The sequence below is a fragment of the Argiope bruennichi genome, chromosome X2, assembly GCF_947563725.1.
Source record: "Argiope bruennichi chromosome X2, qqArgBrue1.1, whole genome shotgun sequence".
NCBI lineage: Eukaryota > Metazoa > Arthropoda > Arachnida > Araneae > Araneidae > Argiope > Argiope bruennichi.
The window spans coordinates 57,782,356-57,804,150 of NC_079163.1; the positions used below are offsets into that span (position 1 = coordinate 57,782,356).

At 30.2% G+C, this 21,795-nt stretch overlaps 1 protein-coding gene across 8 annotated transcripts in view; it reads right to left on the reverse strand.

Moving 5' to 3' along the window:
* Positions 1–21,795, reverse strand: part of LOC129960164 (uncharacterized) — a 155,795-nt gene that overhangs the window by 14,928 nt on the left and 119,072 nt on the right. For 7 of the 8 annotated variants that reach the window (XM_056073362.1, XM_056073360.1, XM_056073357.1 and 4 more), the window contains 3 exons: positions 13,022–13,241; positions 9,827–9,940; positions 772–4,281 (listed from right to left, as the gene is read on the reverse strand). In XM_056073362.1, coding sequence (XP_055929337.1) covers positions 772–4,281; positions 9,827–9,920 — 3,604 coding nt within the window. In that variant the 5' untranslated portion in view covers positions 9,921–9,940; positions 13,022–13,241. Of the gene's footprint in view, positions 1–771; positions 4,282–9,826; positions 9,941–13,021; positions 13,242–16,315; positions 16,521–21,795 lie in introns of those variants that run through there. The other variant, XM_056073358.1, reaches the window with a different exon arrangement.

The window sequence follows — 21,795 nt, forward strand, 5'->3', positions numbered from 1 at the left end:
AAAACAAGGAAAAGGGAGGGAAAAATTATTTATATTAAATAAGTGCGAATACTTTTACAAAGAAGTAAATTGCGACTCATATGCAAATCTGTAATGATATAGTCCGCGATTTCGTATGTTATCAATAAGACGTGACTTCTATATTTATCGATAATTTTGTAAAACTTATTTAGACGAAGGTGAAAATCCCTCTAATTACGGATTTATATTTTGAACTTCAGGAATCATAATGAAACTAATGCTTTAGGATCGCTTTTATTTATTTAAAAAAATCCCTATTCAATCAATCTGAATTTCTTTTGAATTATGAGCAAAATTTCCATAAATGATATGACACATTCTGTTATTAAACACTTTGGTCTTAAATCTTGTGGAAGGACGTTAGTACTTTTTCAATATAATTATTGAAAAATCTATCAACCTCAAATATCTAGTATATTAATAATTATTTCAAATATTATTTAAAAACATTTTTAGCTATTCCCACCTGGGTCCCCAAAAATACCTAATGCTCAAGTTGGGAAAAGGAAATAATTTTTTTTTTAATTTAGGAAATGTATAGAATTGATTAGAACAAAAAATATCAACATTGGAAATGATTGAAATTTAGTTAATCGTAGTTAGCTGTCTGATAAATTATCTGAAAAATAACTGTTCATCGAATGAAAGAATTGAACATAATTATTTATTACTACTTAAATTTTTATTCCGTGTTCATTTTGCATAATAGTCTTTTTAAAATATCAGTGATATTATTATGAAAAAATCTACCTTTTTTATAATTCCATCTCTGCACATCAACCTTAGGTGCCGTCGTTGTTACTGGAATTGGTCTTGAATACGCTTGTGTTGACAAATTGATAAATTCATCGGGATTCGTTGTTTCAGCATCTTGAATACTAGGCGATTTTAATGTTGACAAAGTTGATAATGTTGTATTTCCGGTTGAATGAATGACAGAAAGTTCGTGCGAGGTATTTGGAAATACATCCCCATGTGTTGGAAAATTTAAGCTTTGTGTGATTGTAGCATATGGCGAAATAGTGGACGAAATAATGTCAGTAGATGAAGTTGCTATAGATGTATCTGAATCACTCAGATCTGTAAGTAATGAAGAAATTGGAAGAGGAGGCTTTCCCGTATCTGTCAAGGCATTCATATCTGAAAGTGAAGTTAATGCAGATGGTAAAACCGTTTCGGAAATTTCAGTATTTTTGGTAGTAAATTCGGAAGTTTCAGCATTACTGAGTTCTGTTGTGATATGCGAAACAAATATGCCGTCATCAGAATTCTCATCAGTGTAATTAAATAGAATAATATTTTGTGTTGATTTGGTTTCACTTATTGTGTGGTCTGAATTTTCATCTAAGTGGCTGACGTATCCAGTTGAATGTTCATCTTCTGCAAAGATCATATTATGGAAATCATCAGTATTTTCAATAGATTGTCCATCCGTATGAGTTAAATACTGTTCTTCAAAATCCATGTCTTTTATATCATCATAAATAATTGTTGCAAGAGGACTAGTTAAATTATCAATTAAAACTGATGGGAACGTATTTGTCGAATTGAAGTCTGTATATGAAGATAATATTTCAGATGATATGCTTTGACTAGAATCTACTGATTCATTAAAAGAGTTAGAAATATCGGAACTGACAACCAGATGTGTCGATGAATCAACTAGCTGACTTTCTTCAAAATTCTCAACATTTAAAATTATTGGAGTAGATGTATTTATGAATGTTTCTATTTCATATAAATCATTTCTATTCTCTGTACCGTTATTTACAATGGGATAAATAGTAGCGTTTTCTTCTATTCCAGTTTTCTCGGATTGAGCAAAAATAGTACTTACAAAGGACTCATTTGAGTCCCTCATGTGATTTAAAAAATTAATTGCAGATGAGTTTTTGCCAGTGTGATTATTAATAATCTGTATTACTGTAGGATAACTATTCGTTGCTGCTTCTTCAGGTAGTGTTGCTGAAACTTCTGTGGCATTATACAATGAATTGTCCAATGATTGACTTTGTACATTAGGAAAAGAAGTTATTGGTTCAGAGAAGCTCTGATCAAGTAGTTGCAATGTTGAAATTTGAATATTATTTTTTTCCTGGTTACTGCTATCTTGAAAAACTGTGGTTGGAAATGTATAAGCTTCAGTCTGTGCTGAAAGTAGAATTTCATCCATGTATGAGTTCAAATTCGATTCGGACACTTTATTTTGCTCAGTGAGAAAACCTAAAGAAGACGATGTAGATATGCCTACCTCAGTTTTTTCACCTTCAGATTCAAGCGTGAAATCTTCTACAGTATGTGGAATTTCCTCAATGTTATATATATTAGATGTTATTTCCAACTCATCTTTTGGAGAAACATCATTACTCAGATTTACACTTAATGTTACATTTATTTCGTTTTTTGCTAAATCATTGATAAAAACATTTGGTATTAGTAAAATATTTTTATTAACATCATCGAATTTATTGACATTCAATGTTATGGAGGAACCAGGTGAAGGTGTAAAAGTAAAATTATCAAGGTCCGGAAATTTGGTATTTAAGTCTTGATCTAATTCACTTGAGAAAAAATTTTCATCAACAAATCCAGAAATATTGTGACTTTTAAATTCCATATTTAGGTTTTCTTCAGAATCTAGAAATAAACTTTGGTCCACCAACGTATTTACGTCAACAGCTGGAGTTGCATGTGTTTCATAATTCAAAATGAAATTTTCAGGACTAGATACTTCCTTTTCAATCAGCTGTGAGATAACAGATTGAAAACTTTCCGGAAGAATAGAATTTGAAGACCACGGAAGACTCGGAAGAACATCACTTTTTGTTGTTTTTTTATCAAATGACTTTATGTTGGAATTGCTTGCTTTTGAGTTAAAAATCTCTGTCAAGTTGTTAGGCGATGTTGAAGTTCCATCGTAGAAGGTAGTGTTCTCGAATACGCCAAAATTACTTGAAGTTATGTTTGCATTTAGTAATTCTTCTTCCTCCAATTCAGTCAATTTAGGATAATCTTGTGATACCGTTAAGACTTCAAAATTCGTTGGTTCTGAATTTGTCTGAATCGATGGAGTTTCAATGGTGCTAAAAATAACTGTATTTTGAGTTGGTTCAGTAGTAAAATTTTTATTTAGAATAACAAAATTTTCATAACCAGATTCATTTGTTGAATTGTAAACGTTTGTGGAGTTATTTTCAGAAATCGTCAAAAAATTAATTTGAAATGAAGAAACCATATAGCTGTCTGTTGGCTGCGAAGATTGGATATTTAAATAATTATAATCGAAAGGCAAATTTTCATTTATCAATCCATCTGGTTCTTCCATTTCATAAGGTTTTTCGGTAGTTACCAGAATATCTTGAAAGACAGTTTCGTCGGTGCTTGTAGAAGAATCGGTTGAATTTAAATCAGAGAAAATCGATTTATTTAGTGCAGTTGAATTTTCCTGTTCTTCATTAAAGAGATTAATAGTATCGGCTGTACTGCTTTCCATATTACTGTTGTCAAAATGACTGATGCTTGTTAATTTATTTCTATATTCTTCGAATTCTACTTTTTCAGAAGATTCAGAAACAGGAATAGAATGGGATTCAGTTGAGCTTGGAAACTCAGGAAGAACATTTGAGTTATTGATTCTTGTACTATTTTGAAATGTAGGACTTAATGAAGATGACTCGTTATTCATTATTATTTTTTCATTATAATCTATTGGTCGTGTGAAGAAAGTAATAGATTCAGAAACCAAAGACTTCGAAAAATTTGCAACAGCAGCTGAGGGAATATGGGTAGTATTATGTACTTGTTTGTGAAGAACATTCTTAAAAGTTGTGAAATTATTTCCATAAATAGAAAGGTCAATTGTAGTACTTTGTTTAGTTTCGGAACTGTAAAAGAGATCTGATACGTTTGTTGATGAATGCTCTTGAAAATTTTTATTTGAGAAATTATTAAAAGATGCATTAGAGATGTCTTCTAAATGAAGAGAGGGTTCTGTTGAATTATTTAAGGGCGCTTCCGATTCTATTTGGTAAAAATTATATATAGTTTCGTTCTGCCCTTTATAATTGACGGAATGAACATCATCTGAAATAATTTGAATGGATTCCTCTTTCAAAAAGCAACAAGCTCCAAACAAAAAACCATCAACACATGTGGACAAAGTTACACCTTTCTGCCTAATACAGTCGTATTTAAACATGCAGGTTCCTTTGTTTCCCAAAGGATCTTGGCAGGACTTTTTCGTCATCACCATTCGTTTTCCTAAAAAAAAAAATATGAGAAAGTTGATAAAATCGTTTCTGAGTATATTGTTGTATTATTAAAGGTTATGAGTTGTTTCGGTAAAAGATATTTGAGAAATAAAAGAATTCACGTGGTCGACATAATCAGACCTACTAAAGTAATATGGCATTTCTTAAAAGTTATTCTGATGACTATAAAGATAATGGATGACTGTAAAGATAATAACATAAATTAGTCAAATATTAGAAATATTCGTTTAATCAGATTCACGTTCCATTTCTAAGGCACCTTTGGGTTATTTTGGAACAAAACTTATTTTAACCACATCCAGATCATAACTATGACATCTAATCCATTAACCTAATTGCCACATTTATATTAGAACGATTGATCCTAAAAGTTGATTGAATATTTATTGGACCCTCCCACAAACAATGTATTTTCAATGGCATTGATTTCCGAATCTAAATGTTATCTCTAAACTGCTATACTATGAAATGCTAAGAATTATTAATTAACAGAAATAAATTGAAAATGAATTATTAATTAATCCTGCCATGCAAGATTTTTTTTCAGTAAAAGTTATATAAGTTAAATATTAATCTGATTTATTGGAATCATGATTCGAAAAATCACTTTTGAAGAGCAAATTTCAATTATTTTTAATTTAAAAATCTAAATTTTTAGTGCACTTCTAGGAGCATTTTGCACTTTTAAAATTCATAATAAATACATTCAGAAAATTATTTTATAGTTTAATTACAAAATTTTACAAAACTAAAGTCAAAAAGCTAAGTTACACAAATTCAGAGAGCGTTAAAAATTAAAAATAATTTAAAAGGAATAAAGGCTCTTAAACTATTGCAGTTTGGGAAAATAGACTCTGGTAATAATCGATCTTTTTAACGATAAATGTTATAATTCTAGAATTCATTTTTTAAAAATTCGTCTCCGAGCCCACTCAGAAACAATTCTAAGAATTGCATTCTTACAATTTTTATTACATTTAAAAACATTAAGAAAATAATTTAAATTATTATTCATAATAATGCCTTTCTTTGATGTGAAATTCAAACCAATTCATTTTCCAGTTAACTCAATAAATCCCATTTTTTCCATTGTTGAAATTTTGATATAGAATTGCTTTCTTTGAGCATTAACTATTGGGTTGGCAACTAAGTAATTACGGATTTCACTCATAGATGGCTTCAGTTGAATTTTTAGGTTTGCAGACGTAGTACAAATATAAAACACATTTTGTTATTTGATAGCTGGCAATTCAGCTGTCAATCAGTAAAAAAAGTTTTTTGATCGGTTGCGTAGTTTTCGTTTGGCGTTCGTTGAAAAATGGAAAATCAAAAGGAACATTTTCGTCATATTTTGCTTTTTTATTTCCGCAAAGAGAAAAACGCATCGCAATCTCATAAAAAGTTATGTGCTGTTTATGGTGACGAAGCCTTAAAAGAACGGCAGTGTGAAAATTGATTTGCCAAATTTCGTTCTGGTGATTTTTCACTCAAAAGATGAAAAACGCTCTGGTCGTCCAGTTGAAGTTGATGACGACCTAATCAAAGCAATAATCGATTCGGATCGTCACAGTACAACACGTGAGATTGCACAGAAGCTTCATGTATCACATACATGCATTGAAAATCACTTAAAACAACTTGGCTATGTTCAAAAACTCGATACATGGATTCCTCACGAACTGAAAGAAACGCATTTAACGCAACGCATTAACAGCTGCAATTTGCTAAAGAAACGTAATGAAAATTATCCATTTTTAAAACGACTGATAACTGGCGATGAAAAATGGGTTGTTTACAACAATATCAAGCGGAAAAGATCGTGGAGCAGGCCAGGTGAACCAACTCAAACAACATCAAAAGCTGATATTCATCAAAAGAAGGTTTTTTTATCAGTTTGGTGGGATTACAAAGGAATTGTCTACTTTGAACTCTTACCACCCAACCGAACGATCAATTCTGATGTCTACATTGAACAACTAACGAAATTAAACAATGCAGTTGAAGAAAAGCTGACCGAATTGACAAATCGAAAAGGTGTTGTATTCCATCATGACAATGCAAGGCCACACACATCTTTGGTCACTCGGCAAAAATTATTGGAGCTTGGTTGGGATGTTTTGCCACATCCACCATATAGTCCTGACCTTGCACCATCTGATTACTTTTTTTGTTTCGATCTTTACAAAACTCCTTGAATGGTAAAAATTTCAATAATGATAATGATGTCAAATCGTACCTGATTCAGTTTTTTGCTAATAAAAACCAGAAGTTTTATGAACGTGGGATTATGATGCTGCTTGAAAGATGGCAAAAGGTTATTGATCAAAATGGGAAATACATTACAGAATAAAGTTATTTAGTTCCATGAAAAAATTCTTTGATTTTCTAAAAAAAAAATGCGCAATTACTTAGTTGCCAACCCAATATAAAATTTTGTTTGATTTTTAATTCATAGTATACACATGCAGTAATATATTTTAATTTGCATGTTTTGGCATATGTTTGTGATTTTCTTAAGTTAAAGTTTCTTAAAGTTAAAAGTTAAAGATTTTATTTGTTTTTCAGCAATTCTCATTTTTCACTGCATTTATATGATATATCATCATTTATTTGTGTGTAAGTTCATGGTCAAGGAATTTTTAGATTTTAAAAAATAATTTGAATTGTTTTATTATTTTTATAATATTACAGCAATATTTATCCACCCTTACTTTAAGTTTTCTCAAAGTAGCATGAAATTATTCGGGTTAAATGTGCATCATAATCGGATATACCCTTTTCAAGGAAACTAAAGAAACAAGAACGTTACAAGACATTTAGCAGATAAGAAATGCAATCAAGTGAGCAAGTTGGTGGCCAAAGGCGGCTATTACTTTTATAAAGTAATAAGTAGGTGAAAAACATTATATGCTACTCTTCGTGATAGCCGGTCATTCAGATTTACCCGATGTCTTTGAGCAAGAAGTGGGTGACTATAGCTTATCACTTTTAGCAGTACGACAATTAAAGTGATATAACCAGTTTAAGCAAAGGAATCCGTAACAGCAAATGATGTTAGTTAATCTTCTAATTTTTTTTTTCTGATTTTAAAAATTCGCTATTCATTGCTTTTATTTTAGTTTGTTTATTTATGCTTGGATTCTGTTTTCCATCCAACTTCGTTGGAATCCCAATAGAAGTTTGTGTTGTCTATTGAAAAACAAAAACTGAATACACTAAAATAAAATTTCTTCTCGCACATTGACCCAAGATCTATTTTCTAAGATGACTATTAATCTGACTCAGTTTTAAACCAGCACCATATAGACTTTTACTAATACAAAAAAATTCCACCATTAATAAAAATTAAGGAAAAAAAGCTACTAGCATCAAAAATACTGTACAAAAATCTATTTCGGTTAATCTAATTCAGAAAATTTATAAGGAAAAACAGACTTCTTTTTCTTGTGTAAAACCGATCACCCACCACTACTGAATGTAGCAGTATCGACAGGATTTGCTCTGGCCGACTGCTATCTTTAGCATAGTCTGTCCATAACACTTGACCAATTACCAAACTGACATCCTATTCGAGGCAATTGGCAACTAGCCACAAAATGGTCAATCACTGACCTTCCTCCTCATCTTCCCGTTCACCTATCTTCCTATTGAACAAGGAACAGGCTATCACTTAATGAAAATCTCTTCGAAATTCTCAATATTCCTCCAAATTTTCGTTTCACAACAGCAGAAACCCTAACACTTTTAAACTTCCAAACAGTTGGTAGAAAACTGACAATTTTTAACATCATGTCCTTTAGATTTTTTAGATTATCTGGCAAGATTTATCAGTACTGTACTTAAGTCAACATTTTCAACTTTCAGATTCCTTCTTAATCCCAAGATTTCTATGTATTCCTTAATGGTAAACAGTACCAATTCCTCCGCAGATGCATTTATTTTCCTGCATTCTTTCGGATCTTTGGAAATATGCGGGAAATCTCCCATGTCCTGTTATAATTTGAATTACCAGTGGATGGTATCTTCTCGTAGGAAGAATAGACTTTCGGCAATCCGACACTGAACTAATCCGTCCGCTCTTATAGTCTGGTATAGTCTTTCAGAAGTGCCAATGGACAATTTTAAAGGGAAAATCAAATCGCTTTATGTCGGTGATCTTCGGAGGAAGTAAACGGCTGGCTACTATTTATGTTTTGAATTATATTTAATAGGATTTTCTATATTGTATTGTGTAATTTTACATATTTTATGTAATAAACAAATTTTTTGATATCAAGATACATTTATTTAATAAACCTCCACTAATTTTGTACTTTCATTTATCCGATAGTCCGTCAATCTGATATTTTTCGAATACCTCATAATATACAATAAAATCATCTTTTTTCATGCTGACAATTGATTTTTCTACTTTCCATATCCCACTTAGTCTAAAGCTTTAAAATAAAATTTAAAATGCAGCCAGAGATAATTTTTGCTACATTGTCTGAAGTGAAAGAAAAAATCTTGAATGTGAACTCAAGCCTAACACCGACGTCTGCCCTTTAAAACTTCCGGCATCATGACGTCATGCACTTGAACTCTATTGAGCTATTGAAAACTATTTGATAAGAATTCTTTTGGGCAGATGCAACTCTTTAATTTCGAGCCTTGTAACTTTTCAAATATTTTTTAGAAGTCATGAAATGTTATTTAAACTTGATCATAAAAAGGCGATGCAGTTCTTCCTACGTTTGTTTGCAATTTTATCTTTTGCAGTGCTAAAACATATAAAACAGGTGTAGTTAATTTTTCTATAACGCTTATTTTCTATTTATAAAGATGGAAATTCGTTAATAAATTTTTCACCTTCTTTTTCATGTTTCAGAGTTTAGAAGTTTTATCAAATTGAATGTTCTCAATGACATAACATCATATATCATTTTGGGACATTAATTTTCCATTAACAGATTAATTTTGATTCCATTTGAAGGTCTACATTAAGTAAGGAATTTCGAAAGAAAACAAGTTTTAGATTCTGTTATATTTATAATTATGAATTAAGAAATATATTAAATTTTTAAAAAAAATAAGAAATAATAAAAGGAAATATTTCAATAAAGCTTTTACATGTTTACTGAAAAGTAAAAGCACTTTTATAAGAAATGTTTACTACAAAATGCACGCATAAAGACGTATTGTACTGTAAAGACTCCATAAGAAATTAAGGCACGAATGAAAACACCTAAACACTATTTAAAAATTAAATTGAAATATATTATAAATGTGATTAGAATTTCAATATGCGTAGAGTATTTTTATAAGGCACGAGTTTTTTACCATTTTGTTTGGAGGTTTATATTTTCAATAGAAAGAAATTTGCTTTATAGTACAGTAATGCAAAAATATTTTTAAACCCTATTTTATTTTTATTTATTATTTATTTTTATTATAACAGAATTATTTTATTTATTATTTATTTATATTTAAATTTCCAAACCACTCAAACAGACTTAAATGACTAAGGAAAGAAATTAAGATGAATTTATTCTTACCTGGAAGTTGTTTTAGTGGAAGAGGATAATTCCATCCAAAATTTGTGAGGAAAAGAACGATTATTATAGGTCTTATATCCGCATAAATTCTCATGGTAGACTAAAAGTAGACGCCTGTAAAATAAACATATCATTCTTCTATCAATCAAATATTATAATGATGATGGAGAATTTCAAATTCAGTCAATCAGTGATATAATTCAATTGAGCATAGCATGATAAAAGTAGCTCATTATATTATTCAATATAATTGCATTGGAAGGCTTCATAGTCTATAAAATAATGCATATAATAGTTTATAATATTATATCTATAATAATATAATAGCCTATAATAATAGTAATAGCATATATAATTTAATAGTCTATGTAACATAATAGTCTATAATAATAGTAATAGTATATATAATATAATAAACAACATTCCAATGCAATAAACTGTGGTAAAATAATGGTAATTTAAAGCTCCTATATTCTAGACAACAATTTAAAATTAAAAATGTAGAACGCAAGTTCGATATGATGTCTTTACTCACTTTTATTTGTCATTTTTGTACAATTAATTGTAAGAAAAATATTTTTAAAGACAAAGCTTATTTAAGAATTTCGAATCATGCACACTTGATATTGTAACATATACAAAAACATCTTCAAAATAAGAAAGGGAAAAAAAAAGAAGTTCTACGAGAATGGATACTTCGGCAAAAGAAAACAATTTTCAGTCTTGATCCTGTATAGAATGTTAATGAGGATACAATTTAGTTTAATTTACTACACGTTTTCATACTTGATTTGTCTCTTGTTTGTAAAGATGAAATTTTGTAATTGATTTTTCACTTCCTAATGTGCTACAGATATGAAATGTTATGTGTTCTCAATGATTCTGCTCTAATTTTAATATTTTTAGACCTTAATTATCAGTCAGTCGATCGATTTAAATAAATTTTTATTCCATATAAATGTTCTGGTAGCGAGTTTCCGATTTTTTTTCTTTCTTTTCTTTTCTTTCTTTCTTTCGATTCTCTAATATTCATGGTATTGAATTCGAAATTAAATTTTATTATTCAATATAAAACTAAAAAAAGTGGTACAAAGTAAATAAAGATCATTTTTACTTTGCAATACTCTAATAAAAGTGCGTTATAAAAACCGTTGTGGGTGAAATTATTTAGATATATGTCTCTTTCCTGAATGAGGAACACACCTCCTCATTATGGACAGCGATCAGAATGCAAAGACGACAGCTCATTACATCAGCAGACCGTCCTTTCCCACGACGGAATTCGCATACTATATATCATGAATTCCGGTCTCTGTCACCGCGTAACCACAGCCTTAATGGGGGGGGGGAACCTTCTTGTGATTGGATGAAGCCTTGTTGTAAGGTCACGGCATTGGAAGTAGAAGATTGTAAGATACATTCGCATGTGAGCCTAGTACGCGCTAAATTTGACTTTGAAGATCAAATGTCTTTTGGATAGTGTAAAGCAAAAGTTTGAAGACAGAAGTGCAAGTACAGGTGTTTTTCACTTCCAGTTTAAAATTAAGAGTTCCGCTCCTAGCGTAGCTTTCGGCTTAGTTTGGTTTAGTTATATTAAAGTCCCGTTTTAAAGCAACACTAGGGATATTTTGAGACGGACCTCGTAATTTTGAACTGCGGTCAGATGACAAGAGCGACACCTGAGCTGGCACTCCCTCTCCAAACTTCCACACTACGCAGGACGTTTGGCCACTACAGATTTCGGTGGAATCGGGGCTCGAACCTGAAATCCTCCGGTTTCGAAGCCGAGACCTTACCACCAGGCCACCGCTGCCCAGCGTAGCTCTCGGAGTGGGACGTTAATATAACTACACTAAATTACAAAACCCAATGAAAGGACAAGAATGAAACTTGGGAATATTAAATGTGATTTATGTTTACTTCTCGTAAAAAGCATTTTTCAAAAAAAAAAAAAAATTTGTTAATCATGGAATTCAATTAAATTATTATTTGAAGAAAATACCTAAGAATAAAAATAGTCTAAACTATTAAAGTTAAAAACACTAACAGTTAACTGAATATATCTGTTTATTCAAGAAGCTATTTAAAAGTCTTCCTAAACTATAAAATTTTTTTGCGTAGTTATAATAATGTGGAGTAGTTGTTGACTCAAGACGTGCTGGTTAAGAATTATAGTCCCGCAAAGTAATTTGTCACAACATTTTCGAATATTTTTAGCAGGTTTATTTTTATACAACGTAGAATATATTCATTTGACGAAACGACCGTATAAGTATATTATTATATGAAAAAAGAAAATAAAACATCTGAACTAAAACAATTAATATTTACCCGCACAAAATTTCAAATTAATCAAGTGAAGTTTTCTAGCAAATATTTTTAGGCCTATAAAACTTACTTGAAAGAGACTTCGTGACAATAAACTGTAATGCATGCAAAGTATGAATGCAAAACAGTTAATATCTTAGCAATCACCGTATGAGCCCAACAATTTCGCATCAAAGCAGTTATGTATATCAGTCTGGACCTATTTTGCTTTTTTTAAATCAAATTTTTTTTAACCACGCGTTGTGATTATCCATTTTTTCTTCCCTCAATGGCTATGAACTTAGCCAATACATTTAGGCTACTACATTTCGCAAACATGTATACTTTCAGTATAATAACTAGAGGACATACAGACTAGTTCCTAAAGCCTTAGTGCTGCCAGTTCTTTGTTAAGAAAAAAAAATTCTCTTTCAAGATATATACCACTTTATAAGAAAAAGGTAAAATATATAAACAGAGAAAAGAGATAAATTTAAAACAAATTTTTAAAAGCGGATTTTTAAATTTAAATTTTTATTAATTTACTTTTTGTTCTTTAATTTATAATTTAACTTCATAAATATTAAGGAATCTTTGAAAAAAATTTATTTAATTTCCCACCGTATGAAATCTTATTTATAAAATTAAATTGTAATAAAAATTAATTAATTTATCTAATATTTAAGTTCTGAAAATTATGAGATAGAGTATTGTCACCAATAACAACCAAGCTGGCAAAGTTTCTAAAGCCTTGTTCACCAGAAAGAAAATTAAAAATTTTATTATAAAATTTCATGCTTGAAAACATAAAGCCAACCAACATAAATAAAATCAAATTTATAAACAGTTCCTTCTTTGATTTAAACTAAGTAACTGATGGCAGCTTACCTGAAATTTCTTAGCAAGTCCATGATTTAGATCCACTGAGCACAATCTGATGTCACGGCTGCTTTTTTTTCATTCCAGTGGCTCCAGAGTGACAGAAGACTCATTTGCGCTCGCTGTTTTAGAGCACAAGCCGCCCGACGGACAACTCCATATAAGGCCATACCCATGAAGCACATTGCAAAAAATTGAGTAACTTTTTCCACTGAGAAATCTTCACAATCTAATTAATAAATAAATTGTAATCAAGATACTAGATGCTGAATAATACAATAGGACAAAAGAATAATATTATCTATAAAAGTATCAGAATTTGTGTAGATTAGCCCCTTAAAAGAGTTATAACCTTGCTGACTTAGTCATATATAGTTTTTACAAACGCAAAAGCAAAAGGGAAAGAAAACTCTTCTTATGCTATATAATCCCCTGCAATTAAAATTTTGATAATGCGTTTAAAAACTGCCAATTAATAAAATAGGAAAATTATTTATATAAGAATGTGTTTTGAATGTCCTCTCTCAATGCCTAAATTTTTTCAATTGCTTATCATTTGAATTAGTTATTGTCTGAGTTAAAATATTCACCTGTAATGTTATTATTTTATCCCCTGCAAGTAAAATTTTAATAAATGCGTTTAAAAACCACAAATTAATAAAATGAGAAAAGTATTTATATAATTCTTTTGAATATCATCACCCAATGCCTAAATTCTACCAATTGCTTATCATTTGTACTAGCTATTATCTGAGTATAAAATATCCACCTGTAATGTTATTAGTATTACTTGTGCAAAATTGGAACAGAATTTATTCAGTTGTTTGGATTTCTAAACTTATATTAGTACAGATTGATTCAATATTGCACAAATAGGTTCCAAATAATTTTTTTATAAAAAAAAATAAAAAAAAAAATCCACTCATTTAAACTTGAAATACCATAATCAATTCAAATTCAACGTGACACACATCAAGTGAGAACTACCGATTTCATTTTGAAATTCACTGCTTTCCTCGGAGAAGGCTGAAAGTAGTGATGCCATATCACAAAGAAAAATTACCTTTAATTGCATTTATTATGCAATTAAATTTTTAAAAGTTAAAAAAAAATTTAAGTAAAGAGAAGATCTTTGAAACACTTAATTCTTTTATAATAGCTTTATTTTGAGTCTCATCTCGGTTATTAACCGTATATATTACAACCCTTTATATTAATATTTGCATTCATTCTTTTCGCAAACATTTGATTTGATAAAAAATAGAATTCAAAAGTACAATTCAATTTAAATGTTAACCTCTTGCTCGAAAGTTTTCGATTGCATCGATCTTCATTGAAGCATTTTAATAAAAAGAGATATTATGGCTCCGATGAAAGTTAAATACTGCCAAAAAGACATTGCATTATATAATAAAAAGCCATGTTTCAGAAATGTCATCTCTTTATAGATTAACTAAAGAAGAATGGCAAAAAAATTCTCCACAATCAAAAAGTTTCTCGGACTCCTATTATCGGTCAGAAAATAAAAGCATTTAATAAATTAAAATCTATTTCGTTTAAAATAACAATAAATTATCTTTATTATTTGAGTTATGCTAAAAATACACATATATGCTTGCTTATCTATCTGATTTTTTCTCCCATGAAATGTGGAAATTCATATATTGCTTTGCTATGGAGAGCAAACTTCAAACATTTCTATCATTCGAACATCTATCGCAGTTTTATACTACTGTTGTGCTCCAGTATGCTATTATCATTATTATTATGAAACATGTCTAATCTATAAAAATGAACCGAAATGTGCCTAATGTAACATTATGCATTATGTTATTAATGCAGATTGATTCAGTATTACGCAGTAAGTCATATATTGCGTTGCTATGAAGAGCAAACTTCAAACAGGTCAATCATTCGAACATCTATCGCAGTTTTATACTACTGTTGTGCTTCAGTATGCTATTATTGTTATGAAACACGTCTAATCTATAAAATTGAACCTAAATGTGCTTTATGTAACAGTCACTTTATTAACGAAAAATTTTCATTCTTTCAAAGGTCATTACTCTAACCGCTAATTTGAGTTACTAAGAGTTAACATTCAATTAAATTGCAATTAATACAAAACATGAATAAGAAGAACTTGCTTTAAAAAGAATATTTCTGAATTTAGAATTTTTTGACGTGGGATGTATTAATAATAGTTACTATTTCTATTAAATAAAGATTGCAAATTGTTGGAAGCAAAGGGAAGGGTTTATAGTTGAACAGTCATTGTCATAATGTTATCTGTATTGTTTTAACTGTTACCTCGTTTTCATACCAAATGTTTTTTTGGAAAGTGTGAATTACTGTAAGTCATCATTTCCTCGTTGTTTTTACATTTAAATTTTATTTCTAGGTTTTAGATCTTTATATACATTAATAAAATAAACTTTGAGGTTCATTTTCGTCTAAAATTAATCCATCTTTTGATTCCTTGATCAAAATATATAATTTCCCGAAACAAATATGAAAAATATGAATTACTAACAGGGTGACAATTATAAAAGGTCATTCTATATTTGACACTACGAAACCATCTCCTAAATAACTAAACTAAACTCCTAAATAACTGGACTAAAACAAAACATGCTAGTTACTGTTGTAAAAGTTGAATGCGTAACTTTTGTAAAAATGAGCCACCTTTTTATTATCTTTGCTTATATTAAAAGCATTATATCATAATTCCTCATATTTCATAAAATAAAACACTTTATCACATTTTCCAACTTTTGTTTATTCTTTTTAAAGATTTTTTAAATATTAGATATTTATTATCCATTTAGAAACTGAAGAGATTTACATTAAAAATATGTATTTTTAAATATTTCTGGATATTTCCTAAGTGGCAAAGAAAAAGATTTCGTAGAAAATAGTTCATTAAAAATATCACTTTTCAAAATTTTCAAATATCAACAATTTTAGCCGTAATATTTTTAACAAATATACACGGTACTCCATATTTATAACCCTTTCTTCAAAGATGATATGAAAAAAAAAGGGCATTCAGGAGAGATTTAAATAATTTGATTTATTCATAGAAATATTAATGATATTCATAAAATTTTTCACATTTTCTTAACTATTTGAGTTCATATAATGAATGATGTAGTAAATAGAAGCACGTATGTCTAAAGATGGATTCAGAATGAAGTAATGCGAATTATAACAGATTCATTAACTCAAAAATTCTTCAAAAACTTATTGAAAAGAATTATGCCATATAAGTACAAATGGCGATAAATAAAAACAACTACTCACAATTCAGTCAACCTTTCCTTGTAATTTCATACGTCTGAGCGAAGAATCCAGCACTTTCACCATAAATGAGTACCTACTACCATTCAGACAAGCAAGTCCGATTTGACGAATACACCAAGGAAGTTTCCGAATGTTATTGACCCCTAACTGTAACGGTCATGGTTCCACTACCGTGGTTTCCTTAAAGCCGCCGGCTACCTGTTCCTTTGAGAGAAGACAGATTCCAACTCGTTGGAATCTCTGCTAGCTATGCCTACCTTGCTGGTTTACAGTCGGAAGGGGAAGAAACTCCCCCCCCCAGCTAAAGCCAGTTCGTTGAGTGCATTTCGTCGGAAGTTAATAGTAGTTGACGTCTATGATGACTTCCATCTGGTCTAGGAATAATTTTGTTTAGAACTTTTTTCAATGTCTAGGTCGTTTTTCTTCTCTCTCTTTTTTTTCACAGGTAATCCTTTCGCCTAATCATGCTCTATTTCATCTAGTTAAAAAGTATCGAGTTTCGAAAGTAAGTTGACAAACATTGTGTTGGATATATTATATATATTATACTTAAGCATGTTTATTACTTACTTTTTAAGGAAAGAAAATTGTTGCAAAAAAAGTAAATTAAAAATGCAATTCATCATTTCATTAAAAAAATATAAATCAATTAATTTTAGTGAGACAGATGCACCAAGACTAATGTTCAAGCGTAAATTACTTACAAACACTCACACAGACCAATGATTTCTGTTCAATAGTTAAAAAGTATCGAGTTTCAAAATTAAGTTTACAAACATTCTGTTGTATATATATTATACTTATAAATGTTTATTGCTTACTTTTTAGGGAAAGGAAAATGTTGCAAAGAGAGTAAATTAAAAACGCAATTCATCATTCACTAAAAAAACATGAATCAACTAATTTTAGTGAACATATGCATTAAGACTAATGTTCAAGCGTAAGTTGCTTACAAACACTCACACAGACCAATGATTTTTGAATAGATAAAAAAAAACAAGAAACTCATATGTAATAAAATATTAATTTTATCTTCGATAATTTAGTGATTTGCATTGTAAACGGAAGATTATTTTGTCTTTAATTTTGTGTTACTTTTTAAAATTAGATGTTCAAACTTCTGACAAAAAATTAAAAAATAAGGATTAATGTACCAGTTAATAAATAAATGTTAAAAATAAGGATTAATGTTCTCCCTGGATTAATGTCCCAGTTTCTGATTATTTGTCTCGATTAATATGTGTCAACAAACTTTTATCAAACATTTTTTACACTTCTATAAGCATCTGGTAACAGTCAGGAATGTATTTTTCGTTTTATCGTCTGAAAATAAATTTGTTTTTAATGAGAAAAGAATTTTCACTCTCCCGAATTTTCTGAAATGGCGAATTTCATTGAGCAAAGAACATGCATTGCATTTTGTCTTTGCACTAAAATTGTTGCTGTGAAAGCATTTTAAATATTGTAAATTTTTTAAAAGAGAACTGCTTATCGAAAGCAACAAAATTTGAAAGATATAAAATTTAAGGATGATAATCTCTCGCAGGTAATCCGAATTCTGATACATCATCCATATCAATTAGTGACCACGATATTGATAAGGTCAGATAATTGTGCTTGTTGTTTGACAATAAAGAACATAACTGAACAAGTTGCTATGTCATTCAGTTCTTATTAAGCAATTTCCAAAAGATGACTTAGGGTTGAAACGCGTTGCTTATCGAGTTTTTCCAAAATATCAATGTGCTCAAGTGATCCGAGAGACGATTCTTTTCTAAAATGCATTATGACTGGTGATGAAACTTGAATATACTGAAACAACTCAATAATCTAGTGGAAGATGAAATAAAACTGAAAAGGCCACATTAGAATCGGTCAAAATTCAGGATCATGTTGAATATTTTCTTTGAATCGAATAGTATTATGCATTATCAATTACAATCGCCTTATCATACAGTAAAAAAAGATTATTGTTTGAGTTTCTGTGCCCTTTGAGTGAAGCATTTCATTAAAAATACAGTACACTCCCAAGATCCGGCTTCCGTACTATCTGGACTAGTTTTCTTTTATAGTAATTAAATGAGGAAGGCAAGGCGTCTATTAAGGATGTCCATTAATTCACCCAATACGGACTTTTTCCAAACCTAAAAACTAAGTTTTGACTCTAAATTTAGGATTACTATTAACTTAGGATTAACATTTCATATATGTGTAATCATTAATCCGTGAAAAATAAAATCAGTTTGAGCTAATTTTCTTAAGGATTGTATCTACGATTTACGTTAATGTTTTCTTTTTTTTATGTCTCTTATATTTAAGTTAGGCATCACAGAATTCGTGTTAAAATGTAAACAGTTTATATCCTTTAATACTTTTTCTCTAATTAATTCTTGCAGTACAGTATATAAACTACCAGTATAGATCCGTCTGTTTTAACTCGATACGTTACCGGCAATTGCTTCTATGATTCACTGAGCCGCAGCCGCGTTCACATTTTGCATGGCTTAAGATAAATGGAGGGCATAGAACTCAATTAGAAATGAGAAAATACGTATTATAACAGTGAGTTTTGCTATAAAAAGTTTGTCTTCTGGTGTTGGTGGCAAACAAATGAATTCATAGAATTCTGGCCTATCCGGATAATCCTTGCGTCTCATTAGGCCCGATACTCGAGAGTATACTGTAATCTAAAAGGTGGCGTGAAAATGCATGTGCTTTGCACCACAATAATGTACCTTTTCACAGGATAATTATTATTCGAGAGTTTTTTACTAAACTTTCGATAATTATAGATCTGTATTCATCTGATATGGCACGATGCGTCTTTTTCTTACTTCCACGGTCGCCTCTTCGTGGTCACAGTTTTGAATCCTTTAATTCGACAAAAAGAAATTCTCTACCAGCTTTAAAGGAGTTTCACAAAAACGACGACTAAAGGAGTTTCACAAAACGTTAATTGCAATGAAATAATTTAATGAAAATACGTTAGCAAAAGTACATTGCAATCGGAGGAGATTATTTCGAATAAAATGCAATACATCTAGAACAACAAATTTATTCCTTTTATTTTATGTCACCGTTCTGGGTACTTTTTGATCACATTAGCATATTCGCTTTTTTTTATGACTGTAAGTAAAATGATTCGAATCGTTCCGTTTTTATTTTTAACTAACGCATTCATATTAAGAACTTTTTTCACGAAAACTAATTTCATTCTAAATAACCGTTAAAAAATTTAACCAAAGAATTTAGAAGAATGAGTTTCTAGACTAATTTCTTCAATTAATTTATTTCTCGAAGAACTCCTCTTCCCAACTATTCTAAACAAAAATATTGTCATACTATATAATGTATTATCTTAGTTCTATGTTGCGATTCTTATTATCATTATTAAAATCAGAGTGTTTACTTGTGTCATTGTTGGCAAAAAATAAGAAAATAACCAGAAATTCCGGAATAGTCGAAACAGTCTCAATTTATGTTTTTACTCCGCCCTGCCGCATGGCGCAATTCAGCCAACTCGCCAGAAATCCCAAAATAAATCAAGTCCCCGTCTGACAACCCAACTTTACAGAAATAATAAGGCTTAACGTTCAGAAAATCTGAGCAGTTTAGTTAAACTAAATTCTCTTTCGTGTTTTACCCACGAAAAAATTTAAAGTAATAGTTTTTTTTTCACACGAAAAATTGCCTAAGCATTTGTCTCGAGTCAATATATATACTATCGTATAAGCCCATTGGTGTAATATATTAGTGGTTCAATGCTTCAATTAAATCAGTTTAGAAAACAGAGAGAATGGCGCATTACCTAAGAGGTAATTTGAAAAACAATCTAAAATCATACATGATACGCAGGATTGGTATTTCATTCCTATCATATTTTTATTATTTGACACTTAATGTGCGCAACACAATTTAATTCTTTGCGAACGGTGCTGCAGCATTGACGGCATTTTCATACTGCCGTAGAAGTTGGTGCATCATGAAATTTGTGTTCAAAATTTAAAATCAATCCAGTTTTTTGTGTTTATTTCATTATGAAATTATATACATACCAAAATGGCATAACTTCTAGTTAAGTAAAATCATATGGACAACATCTTATATCTCTTTTTCAAAGAAATTCTTATCATTCAGATGTTTTTAAAATTCGATTGCTTAAATGCTTCTATTTTTTTTTTTTTGAAACTGAAATTTATTCATCCTTTATTTTTGACGGCTTTTTGTCATTCATTAACTTAAAAAGTTTTTAAAGACTTTACCACTTCTAACCGCTAAAAGCAAAATGTCTTTATTCTGTAAATGTATTCAAATATGCACTTTCCATCATTTCCTCTTTGCAATTTTGAAAGTTTAGGTTATTATAAATTTTTTTAATGTTTCTTTCATTCTTATGCATGAAATAACAAGAACAAAACATCGGTGGCAGTTGTGCAATCGCGAACAGACCACAAACTACACATTAAGGTGCAACAGTGCAAAACATTTCTGAAAGTCTAAAGCTACATTTTTCTTATTTATAAATTTATTGTTCGTTATGAAAAATTTGTTATGTAAAACATTAGCGATAGTTCAAATTTTCATGAAACGTTACGCATGCTAAGTAAAGTTCACAAAAGTAAGTAAACTGGAAATACTTAAAATGGTATTCGGTTTCCGATTATAAAGGATGATTCATGGGTCAAGCTTTCAGAGTAGGTAAGGCCTGCTGAAACAAGTTATATTTACAATTAAGTAATTCATTAAATTGCAAAGGACAGCCACCTTAAGTGTTCGGAGTTGTCTCTTTGATAGTGAATTAAGTAAAAGAAATTATGCGCCATAGCAAGGTACGAAACAAGTTTCCTGGAATACAAATTTGCAGTAGCACATTTGCATGAATATTGACACGAGAAATATTCAAAATTATCGACAGTACGTCCTTTGAAAGTTAAACTAAAAATATTTATATATACTAAAAATATAATAAAAAAGTACTCCATCCTACTGGCATTGTATCTTTCCCACTGGAGGACAGTGGGTGCACTTTGGATTTGGGACAGAAATTTTTTTGCCGATGTGTCCTTTGGGCCCAATATTGATTATAATCGTACCTCTGTAAGTAGTGTTGGTGCATGTATTGCTCATAATAGGGGCTATTATGCATTAACCACTTGTCTCAAATTCCAGTAACAAAAAGAAGGGTAAATAACTGGTTACAGATCACACATTTTAATGAGCATCTACTCAGATGATGGAACCTAAGTATATCATCAATGTAAGAATAAAAATTCAGAGAGAATATTGAGCTACACTTTGGAATTTAAAATCTCGTTTCGCCATAAATAGTTCTCCCAGAATTAAATGCAATAGCAGAAAACACACACACACACACACACACACACACACACACACACACACACACACACACACACACACACACACACACACACACACACACACACACACACACACACACACACACACACACACACACACAC